At 48.8% G+C, this 11,568-nt stretch overlaps 1 protein-coding gene across 3 annotated transcripts; it reads left to right on the top strand.

Moving 5' to 3' along the window:
* The first annotated feature begins 688 nt into the window (after positions 1–688).
* Positions 689–9,785, top strand: PDE6H (phosphodiesterase 6H). Of its 3 annotated transcripts, none has more exons than XM_049792301.1 (4): positions 689–793; positions 5,487–5,676; positions 5,925–5,965; positions 6,867–9,785. In XM_049792301.1, exons 2-4 carry the CDS (start codon positions 5,537–5,539, stop codon positions 6,941–6,943), a joined length of 258 nt encoding a protein of 85 aa, XP_049648258.1. In that variant the 5' UTR covers positions 689–793; positions 5,487–5,536; the 3' UTR covers positions 6,944–9,785. The 3 variants fall into 3 exon arrangements, with proteins under 3 accessions (XP_049648258.1, XP_049648260.1, XP_049648259.1); XM_049792303.1 differs by lacking the exon at positions 689–793 and adding an exon at positions 2,164–2,411; XM_049792302.1 differs by lacking the exon at positions 689–793 and adding an exon at positions 2,165–2,419.
* Positions 9,786–11,568: the final 1,783 nt, after the last annotated feature.

Raw genomic sequence — 11,568 nt, 5'->3', positions numbered from 1 at the left:
GCTCTTCCCTTTCTCAGACAGCCCCTACAGTAGCGATGCTACCGGTACCCAGACCTGACCTAGCTCTTACCCTCAGCCCAGCGCCGCGGGTCCCAGAAGCGACAGGCCACCCCGCTGGCTGGCCGCACACGTGCAACACAAAGGTTCTCCCTTCTTCCCCTGCCATCCCATCTGCTGGATGCGCTTCAGTATTCGCCAGGGCCCTGTGCAGCACCCCAGCAGCATTTCTTATGACTCCCTTGAACAGACTCAGCCCTCTCGGCACCGGGCTGACTGCGTGCACCGCTCTCTGAGGTGCGTCTCGTCCCCTGCGGCACCGCTGAGGAGTTTGCTGGAAGCCTCTCCACGCATTCACCAGCACCGGGGAGGGACCTGGGGTGATTAGGACCAATTCCTCCCTTCCCTGCACGTGCAGGCGTGCGTGCACGCTCACGAGCAGCGGCATCGCTCAAAGGGCGGGTGATTTCCTTATTCCTCTTTGCTTCTCCAGAGATCTCCCCCTCAAGGAGCACCGAAGAAGCCACAACCTCTTCTTGCAGAAAGGGGCACGTCACCCCTCGGGAGGGGGTCGCAGCTCCGCTGCTCCCCCAGACCCCGTCGGAGCTGTGCCTGCAGAGCCCCGAGGTCACGGCGCTCCCCGCACGTCCCCCCCCTGCACCGTGCGGGGGCCTGCCCACGGTCGGCACCCTGACGTCACCTGGTAGCAGGGTATATCTAGAGCAGAAAGGACACCTCGAGACCCTTTCGACGCAGGCTGGGAGTTGGATGATTTGCAGGAGGAGCCCTCGGCACTGTAAGTATTTCCCAGCAGCTCCAAGCAATAATGAGGGTGGCAGGGAGATGAAAGGGGAACCGGCCGCAAAACCCAGAGGAGAGAAAAGTCCTCATAAAACCCCAGGGCAGGAAAATTCGGATGTTTGTGCTTGGAGAGTGTGAACAGACCCAGCAGCTAAGAGAGGGGGTTGCGGTTCTCGCGTGGTCGTTTTCTGTTTCCTCCCGCTATTAGGGCAAGTGCTGGAGCAGTGCCTTGCCTCAAAGCTCCCTGGCTGTGCGGGTTGCTCTGCCCTCCGTGGGGCCGCTCGGTTCCTCGTGCCCAGCACCCCTCGGTCGGGGGTCCCCAGCACCCCCGTGGCTCGTGTCCTTGGCTGGCTGGGCCGGAGGGTGAGCGGTGCCGGGGGGGTCCTGAGGAACGGTGGGGACAGGCAGCCGGTGTTTCGTGCTCCGGCGCCCAGCCGTAGACGCGGGGCACATCGGTGGGGAGTCTGTACCGTGTGATGCTGTACCTCCGGCAGTACTGAATCCCTTCTTTCAGCTGGGATAGTCATTCCAATGATCCCCACCCGGGAAGCAGTTGTGGGAACGTAGTTCTACTTGAGATGAGTTCTGGCTTGTAGAGTGCATCCTCTTTCATCGGTTCTTGGTCTTAAAACTGCTGCTAGAACGGAGGGTCTCAGATCCTGTGTAAAACACAGGAACAGAAAGGGCAGAACCTGCGTGGATTTCTTCATCACCGTGATTAGCCAGCTCAACAACTGAGACTGGAGCTGTGAAGCTCCTCACAGGCATCTTACACTGGATACAATATTCCCTGACGAAAGCCTGGCTGCAAGAATGATGCTAGTGGCTCTCGTGAGGTCAAGAGCTGAGCATGCAAGAACCCCATCAAAAGGAAAGTGAAAACAAGGATATTTCCTCCTGCCTGCTGTCTATTCCCAGTGTATCCCTGCATGGCAGGCCACGGCTCATGGGGGTTCTGGGTCTGACATCCCTGAGGCACCACGAAGACAAGCGCACACGGAGGAGTCTGTATTTTTTAAGGTTTCAGACAGGGGAAGATGAGTTCCTACACTGAATTTGTCTGAAGAAGGTCAGGCAAGGCATCTGCATTATCTGTCAGGGAAATTTTCCACAGAGAATCAGAGATTAAGGAGAGGGCAGATTAAAGAGTCAGCATTTGTCGGTAGTATTCAAGTCCCTTTAAGTTCAAAGAAAACTAAAAGAAGGATGATTAACCTGGCCAGCAACCCAGAGGTGGGATATCTGACGCAACTGAGATAAGCCCATTACCATCTATTAGGTATAATTAGCATTCGACGCAAGCAAAGCTCTTACCCAGAGGATTAAACCCTGGAGTGAGCAGAAATGCTGTCAGGGGTGATTAGTTAACACCTCGTCAGAGGAGGGGGCAGAGGAAGTGCGTGGAAGAACATCTTGTTCTCCAACAGCCTTTGCACCCACAGCCATCAGCTCTCTCCCGGGAGCTGCCTCCCAGTGCCAGCGGCAGCAGAAGAGCTCTGGCAGCCCAGGGGCGCTGGGAGGAGGCAGCATCTTGCAGAGATCTAGAGAAGGAGACTCGGTCTCCTCGACGTTTCTCAAGCCATCTGCTCGGCGCGGTACCAAGGACTATCCAAGTACGCAGGTACGGGGAGGCGAAAGGCTGGGAAAATCCCCTGGGAAGCTGCCGTGGGAGCTTCTTTTGCGTCTGTGATGGCGGGGTGCCTGCCGGCCCATGCCTGGCTGCCTGCAGAGGCGGCTGGTGCCCGAGGTGTGGGAACCGGGGCAGCGCCGGTGCCGCGGGGCAGGGCCCTCTCCAGCAGGAACGGGGACACCTTTGCCTGCCTGTGATGGCAAGCGAGTCCCACCAGCTCAGTGGTGGGAGGGCAGCTCGATTCCTGCTGCAGGGTGGAGGCTGTTGTGTGTCATTAAGGCTGCTTTCTGTCCTCTGCCATTTCTTTTGGTGATGCATGGAGAGAATAGGTAGAGGAGGTTGGTAAGGAAGAAAGGTTCGTCCCTTTTAGTTTCATTGAGTGCTCTTTCTTGAATTCATGCAGGTCAGAGAGGGGACGAAGTGTGATTTAGGCAGCTCCTTCTTCCTACCAAATCTTGGGTTATTGAGTAGCTAGTAGGTGGATGCAACCACTTCAGATTGGGGGAAAAGGAAACTCCAAGGACTGAGTCTTCCCATTATCTATTTCTCTGCTGAGCGAAGGCCAGGGGCAAGGCATGGATTCAGGGAACTAAGAGGAGTCGACCCTCCAAGACGTTTTTGTGGTTAAGGTACCACGCTGGCACACAGCAGGTCTTGGTGAAGCAGAGCAGGAACTCACTTGGAGATGGAGCTCAAATGCATCCTACAAGTTCTGGATGCCAGTCCAAAGGGTTGGAAATCTGTTAGCTGGTTTGTTTCTTCTGCTGTACGTTCGGGAGTAGCCCTTGAGGGGGGTGCCAAGTACCTTGGCGTGTCAGATGAACATGGTGCTTAGAAGTGGATGTGTACCTCTCGTAGTTCAGGAGGGGTGTCTAGCGCTGAGACAGACACCCTACTGATGAGAACTGCACCTGGGGCAGAGGCATAATACTACATTTCGGGGCATTAGCAGACATGCCATGCAGCAGTTTTCTGATGCAAAGCATTTTGTTGTAGGGCAGTACCATCTGAATTCCTCACTGGTCCTGAGTAACAGTGAGGCACCAAATTCTCTCTTTGGTTTGGAGCCAAACTACCTCCAGGTCTCAGTTTGGCCCTAAAAAACTGTGAGTCAAAAGATTTTGTCAATCCTCCCAGCAGTGCAGTCCAGGTCATACCGATCACTGCACCTCCATTCCTATTCTGTAAAAGATGAAGGTGACAGTGTTTGCCTGTCCTGCCACCGTGCTGTGAGGATAAAGCTGTAAATACTGGGTGATTATTTAGGTGCTGCGGAGATGGCAGCCAAATAAGTAACTTCCACGATTTGAGCTGATCCCTGTGTTTGTGGGCACAGTGTGTGCTTCGGAAGCGTTGTGTTACAGGCGGGGAAATAGCATCTGTGCATACTTCAGCTGCAGACACAACCATCTGCTGCTCCATTTGGGGCTGCTGGAACCTGTCCAGTCTCCTGCTCGGGATATTACAGCTGAGACAGGAGCCCAACCACAAGCGACAGGAGAACTAGCATGCCTCTAGGTGCTATCATTAGGATCCATCCTACTGTCAGCACAGATGGAAAGATGTCAGGGGTGAAGTATTCCCAGACTGCCACAGATACAGAACGCATTCGCCTTGCACTGATGTGGAAGTGACATGGGAGGAGTGCTTGGATGGTCCTTCTCCTTGCATCTTAGGCTTTGATTTCCGGCACTTTGGCTATTTCAGGACTGTCAAAGACATGAACTGTCTTCCGACTAAGAAAAAAAAAAACAAACCCAAACATTTTTGATGGCATTTATAGTTCTGAGATTAAAAGTCTAGAGTGTCACTGCAGGTGATGTTGGAGATTAGGCTAGAGCACTATGGTGACCTAATGAGATTAGCTTTTAGTTCCAAATCCTGAAGTTAATTCCATCAGCGATTCCATCGCAGCCTGGCTGCACAGGGATGAACACCTGGAGATGGGAGTTATATAATGGTCATGGCGAAGAATGTGACCTCAAGGAGGGGAGTGAAAAATGGCATTTATTTTTGTCCATAAATGCACTTGCTCAGACCGTTCTAGCATACTAATTAGCACAAAATTAGATGAAGGACTGGAAGGTCCCCCTTGGGCACTGGTGAGAGTTATTGCTGTCCTCTCTGGGAAGGAAGCAAAGGGCTCTGAATGCAGCAGTTCTGCCCTCTGAGGCAAGAGAGATGTCTCCCACACAAGAATTACTCCCTAATAACTATTTAGCCCCTGTGAAGTGGAGTTTGGCTCATGTGCGGTGTGGGGCAGAAGAGGACAGTGCATGTCATATAATGCTCACAGACACCAACATGGACGTATCCTGGGGAAAGTTACAGGCTTTACTCTCCTAAATCCTGAGAAATTAACTTCTGCCTAAAAGACACTCTCCAATGCTTTGCCTTAGCCTTCTTTACAATCTTTCAAAGATTCTGTGCTATAAGTTCGGTATTGATAAACAGGAGGCCCAAATTGCAGCTCCAGCCAGACTAAGGGGCTATGTAGCTCAGCATCCCATCTCCAACAATGTCCAAAAGGTAACGCTTAGGCAAAAGTATAAGAATAGGTGAAGTACATCATAATGATTCCCAAGGATAGGATATTTCTCGAAGCTGTAAGTGTGTCTTTGTGGGTCCTAGTAGGCATGTTGTGAACCAGTAAGTAAAAACATCAGCACTGCTGTTCCAAGGCTAACTAGAAACCAAACAACATTGGCATTAACCTTCCTATTTTACCCAAACTGCGGGGCAATCAGCTGCAGCAACCTGTCTCCAAGAGTCCAGCTATGTCTGAGAAAAAAAAAGGTGTGACTCTCCGTGACTCTGCAAGTCGTTGCACTATGGGGTTAAGTTAGCTCAAGTGTCCTTTGTTTGGCCTCCTAATTCTAGCATGCCAGATGAAAGACCATGCTATCTGCTTACTTTGTATGCATTACAACCTTTCTTTATGTTTACTGTCCTTGTCTTTAATCCTGTCACAATTATATTTTCCGTAATTCTGTCATCTGACTACTGATACCTAGAAGTGATAAGCAGAGCGTCGTCAGTCCTTGCTGTTATCTTGCAGACAGAGGGATCTGAGAGAAGCGCTCGCCTGCCGCACACCGCAGCCCAGGGATGAGTGAGAACCCACCCGCCAACCTCAACGCTGGAGATGCTCCAGCTGGTCCCACCACACCACGCAAGGGGCCTCCCAAGTTCAAGCAAAGACAGACAAGGCAGTTCAAGAGCAAGCCCCCTAAAAAAGGAGTAAAAGGGTAAGGGTGTTTTGGAAAGAAAAGAAACCGTGCCGGTCCGGTGGCTCCCCACTGTATTAGCTGGGCTTCTGCGGCACCGTCTTCCCTTGGGCAAGGACCCAGGAGGCTTCACCCTGCGCCGCCGCCTTCAGCTCTCCTGCCTGGAGCTGCTTCTCTCCGGCTGCTGCCCTCCCGCAGCTCTTCCCTGGCTGGGGGTGCAGGGCAGCTGCTGGTCCAAATTCACCCTCACCTGCTCTTTTCTCCCCTAGGTTTGGAGATGACATCCCAGGCATGGAGGGACTGGGCACAGGTAAGCCCCGTGGGATGTTGCTGTCATGCCCTGCCTTAACGCAAGTGCAGTCACGCTTCAGCATGGGAGAGGGCTCTGGGGTGGCCTCTCTGTCCCCCTGGCATCTCTGCAGCTCTCAGGGTCACCACAGAAGGCTCGTACTCCCTCCGCGAGCTGCCGCGGTCGTGCTTGTGCTTACACGCACTACGAGACAGAAAGGCTATTTAGGCACGCTTCAATTTCTGAATACTTTCGCTTGGCTGCAAATGCGCTTGTTTGTTTTCTGCTAATGCTCTGCCTAAGAATTTCAGCAGAATGAGGTTCTCAAAGAATTGCCAAATGCTAAGCTATTAATACCAAAAATCACAGGAACTAAATCCCAGCTGGTTAAGTATTTCTGTTATCACGAGAATCCTAATTTTAAGAATGTTATGCACCCGTCTGGGACTGAGAAACACACGCTGGATGAGCTGTAGCCAATCGGAACTTCTTAGGTACCAAAAACACCTGCACCTATCAAAGAGTTACAGATCCTGAATGCTGTAGACCAAATTATTCAGCATCTGATTTAAGATTGCACTTATCTTCAAGATCACAGTTTGGCTACAGGTAGTTTATAAGAACAGAAGAAACCTCGTTACTGGAATGAATTTTTACACCAGTCTACACAGTCACTGAAGAGACTAGAGGAAATGCTGGTTTGCTTTTGCTCGCAGAGAAAGATGGCACAGGAGAAAATACACTGATCTGGTTTGGTCTGGTAGGTAGTGCCAGATTTGAAGAGCTGATCTGCTCATTTAATCTTCAAGTGGAATCTCATTTGTCTTAATGTTTCCTGAGTAAATCAGCCTTTCTATTAATACGAAAGAAATCCAAGAAGCGCAGTGACCAGAACCCATTTCTCATTCTCTCTCTTTTGCAGATATCACAGTGATTTGCCCATGGGAAGCTTTCAGCCATCTGGAACTGCACGAGCTGGCCCAATTTGGGATCATCTAAGGTGCCAGCATCTCTACTGGTGTCACCTGGTGACTCCACAGATCCCAGCATGGTCTTCATCACCTTTGACACTTATTTTTGGCCCTTACATCCACCTGCTCACGGGCAGGGTGGTTTTGTAAGAGCTAGTTATGAGAAAGTCCTTTGCAGATTAATTTGGCAAAGAAGTTAGTTGGGACCCTGAACAGACCTCATGCTCCATGTGGTGAAACTACTGAAAAATGTCTTAATGCCTCCCTGAACCATATTCTGTCTTGTCCCACTGTCGTTGCTCTTCAGGTTTACGGAGATAGAGGGAGGCTGTATTTGAACTTTTCCCCTGGTTAACTTTTCCCCTGGTTAGCTGAGATACTGTGTGCATGGGTGTGCATGTATGTCCAGACCTAATTATATCAAGCCCATTCTGTTTTCTTCCCTCCCTGCCAGCTTTCTGTATAGGATTTCCACAGATATGTCCCCAAGTTAGCCAGGCCACCAACTGTTTGCTGAGAGTATATCTGTAGAGAACAGCATTAGAGTCACCAGTCCAGATGTTAGGCTATTTTTCTGTAGGAGACCCTTCCCCAGGCGTTCACCCTAAGGAAGCTGCTGCTAAGATTTACCTGACCAGCAAATGGGGAAAAGGGGTTGCAAACGTCGTCTCTGCTGTACTGCCCACAGGCTATGAGCCATGAGACTCTGGCTGTTCCAACAATGTTAAATGAAAATATGTGTGTCTGAGATCAGTCGCTAAGTGAATTAATCTGACTATTCATTCCTTTGTGTCTGCAATTCCAAGGAAGCAGCACTCCAAATGACACTGTTCCTCTCCTTCGATGGGCACCCCGTGTGACACTTGCACTGTCCCCATGCCCACACACCCCTACACGAGGCGTTTGCTCCCCAGCACGTTTGCCGCCAGGTAAGACGACAGAGGATGTTACGATCTGTCACCAGACAGTGCCAGTAGTCCCGCCTCATCTAGCAGAAGATGGTATCGCATTAATTGCTCCCTCTTCTCTGTATTTAGCATGGGGCAAGTCTCCCTTCACACCCTGCCCCATCCGCAGGAAGGCTTTTCTCTTCACCCCCAGCAACTTCAAGCTCTGGAGCTTGACCGGACAAGCAGGCAAATGGTGGTTCCCCCGAGAGAGATAACACAGAGCTGGTGGGAGGCAGGGGGAGGGTAGGATGAGTATAGGCAGGCAAGCCCAGAGCGAATCCACTTAACCCTATCGATTTGTGTCTCCTGGTCTCTGGCAGCCTGAGTGCTGGTGAGTGGTGAGGCACTCATAATCACTTAAATGCTTGGGGAAGGCACCGAGATTCCCTGCTGCCCTGGCATTAAGGAAGAGCTTTTATTTTGTTTGGAGGCAAGGAGGGAGCTTTGTTGTAGCTACCTAACGTTCATAAGAAGAGGTGGTATTTTTAATCATTGCCTTCAGCTTGATGAGCCTCATTGCATAAGAACTGCCTCCCCCCAGCTTATCTTTCCTATGCTGAACATGTTCATGGGAGCATGGAGTGGTTATGGAGAGGAGAGCAAATCCTGCCTGAAAGATCAATCCCCACGCATAAAGCATTGCTATAAATCCATGGCTGTGCTATAGTTATCCGCTACTGTTATTCCAGAAGTAAGAGCTAGCAGGTTTCATTTACAATACAGCTTCAGCACCAAAAGCTAAAGGAAATTCCTGTTGGCAGTCCAGAGTACAGCTTTTATTATTCAGCACTCCTGCCGTTAGAAACAGCAGTAAACCGAGGAGCAGTTCAGAACCGCAGCACAATCACAGCGCAGGAGTCATGTACCATTTAGCTAATTGCAGCCCACAGCTATTTCCTTGGGCAGAGGCAGTCTGTCCTTTCCACTTGCTCCCAATTTCTCCCACCTTTCTCACCTTTTAAGGTTTTCCTTCTTTCCCTAAGTGTTCTTTACGTAAACGATGTTTTATTTAGCTTTTACTGTAGGGGACTGATTTCATTTTTCTCCAAGCTCACGTGCTAGCTCTCTCCTTCTGTGGTTAAATGTGAATGTTCCTATGTCAATGCTCTTGTGCTTTCCCTCATATTACACCATCCCGTAGCATGTGATCCTTATTCCACCTCCTGAGTCTGTCCTCTTCTATCTGGGAGAAGACCCACTGCATCCAGTTTTGGATCCTGCAAGATAGCTGCCTCTATTATCATTGACTTTCCCCTTTTTTAAGCGGGAGAACAACAAGAGGAGAGCCTTTGAATTAGCCCTTTGCTCCTTTTCATCCCAGGCCTTGGGAAAGCAGTCCAAAGATAGTGAGATCCTCTGTCAGAAAATACTGGGGTAAAAGCAAAGTTCTCCTTAGTCCAGGGACTGAAACATTTCAGCAAATGGGAGGGTCCTGGTGTAGTTCCACATCTGATTGCCATAGTCCCAGCTCCCATCAGAGACCTACTCCACTCTCCTTCCTAGAGGCATCCAGCAGGAATGCACACATACCCCAGGTCTCATGCCTGGCTGATGAGCTGTATCAGAAGATGTTTTGAGTCAACATAGTTTGTTAGTTATTTTAAAAATAATTTCTATTCATTAACAGGAACTACATTCGTTCCTTTACTTGTAAGGAATTTTGAGACTTGGAAGGAGTCTTAAAACATCCTCACAGTTGTTTTGTCTGAGGTTCTGAGCTTTTTCTAATGAGCTACAACCCCAGAAACTTCCATTTTTCAAACAGTGAGAGATGGCTATGGTGCAAGAAAGCAAATGTGTTAAAGTAGCTTATTGAAGGACTTGAGTCTATATACATTGTAATATGCTATTCTTTGCTCTTTTACTATAAAAACAAGTCAAAAGCAATAAAAATGAATAAAAAATGTTTTAAAAATCCTAGGAATGTAGTCTGTCTTGTTTTCAAAATATATCCAGAGAAAGGCAGATAACTTAGCTTTTCATTCTAAAATCGTTTCCTCAGGAAAGCTCTGAAAGCCACTCACCACTCCTCACAAGAGAAAACCAGCTATTTATCTCCAAACAATAGGCAATAAAGACTAACTGTGATATCATCTGAGAAGCAGTTTTTCCCTGAGTGATGGTGTATTCTCCCAGGCACCGTGCACGGTGCACGTGATTTTCTTAGGGCTGAAATCTTTTGGCCAGTTATGTCTTCTGGGACAGTTCATGCAACTGCGTGCCAGCATGTTTCTACCCTATAGCAACAAAAATGGCTGAGATGTGAATGCTACTTATTTTCATTCTCATGGCTATGACTGCAAGATAGAGCTGCAAATGCTCATCTCCTTTTACTTCTTGTTGTTGCTGAACTTTCTAAGTGTTTATAGGGGTTTCAAGTCGGTCAGGTTCAATTGCCTCCTGGTTTAGTTGTTACCTAGAAAATTCTGTAGCACACCAAGAGTGCCCTCAAAGATGAGTCCCATCCTCACTGACCTCAGTTTCTGGCTGTAGCAAGAAGCTTAAATAAACCTAAACCCCTGAAAGAAAAGAAGAATGAACCTTGGGAAAAGGGAGAAGCACTTGTCTTGCTTTTCCTCCCCTAATATATCTAAATCACATCAGGAATCTCAATTTAAAAAAAAAATAAATCTTCAGCGTAAGTTGGATTCTTCAGGAGATCCAAAGATGCTGAGTGCAAGATTCCCATCTTCCAACAGTTTGCAAATCAGCACCTCAGTATCAAGCCACTGTCGCATTTTCCTGTGGTATTGATCAATATGGTATGGCCTAACAAAGGTACTCTGACAATATCACTGTGTGTGTTGTGGGGCATTTTTCTATTTATAAACAGGATTTTGAGAGTTAGAAAAAATAATGTCAAGAGTGTCCATCACCTTTAGGTCTCCAGTGCCTGATTTTCCAGAGTACTTGACATTATGTCTTGGTGTTTGAAATACAGATGTCATTGGTTGTGGTTGCAGCTATGAGTACTCATTAGTGACTCTCACTCTCTCTGAGTCTGATCTCACTCAGACAGTAAGATCCAGGGCCTCAGCCTGGAGATCCAAGGAACAATGAGTATGTATTTTGAGAGCACTTATGTAATGCCTCACAGGAATGGCTCGAGCATCACTCAAGGGTGGGCAGGTTATTCCAGCCAACAGTCTGTTTCAGTATCTCCACACCACTGTGATGCAAATCTTTTTTCTTTTGAAAAAAAAAAAGAACAGAAGATCATGCAATTCAAATTAAAGATTGTATCACATGCTTATAAATGTGCTCAACACTGGAATTTCCCCATACTGGACTGCTTAACTCTGAAATCTTACTTCCAGTCCTCATAGTGCTGCCAGGGTCGTTAAAGCCGGGCTCAGCTTGGTACCCCGATGTCGGGCACCAGCACCTCTGGAGGTTGTCCTGACTGCCCAAAGCAGGGAGCGCTTACGGCTCCCATGCTTCCCCACACCCGCTGTAATCCACCTGTAGGGAGTGGGATGGCCGAAGCCTCTGTGCTGGGAGCGCATAAGGATTTAATTCTATCAGTTTCAACTTTTAGCTTATCTTTAACAAGTGCTCTCATTTTTTATGTGGTTGCCCTTGTGAAGTTTAGCATAACTGCGGTGAGATTTTTGGCCCTTGCTGCTCCTGCTGGGTGAAGGAGGTACCGTCACTATGAAGGCTCATTGCCTTCAGGCATTTTCAAACACTTTCTTGTCTCTGG

The sequence above is a fragment of the Accipiter gentilis genome, chromosome 34, assembly GCF_929443795.1.
Source record: "Accipiter gentilis chromosome 34, bAccGen1.1, whole genome shotgun sequence".
NCBI classification, from domain to species: Eukaryota; Metazoa; Chordata; class Aves; order Accipitriformes; family Accipitridae; genus Astur; species Astur gentilis.
This window is presented reverse-complemented; position numbering and strand designations above follow the sequence as displayed.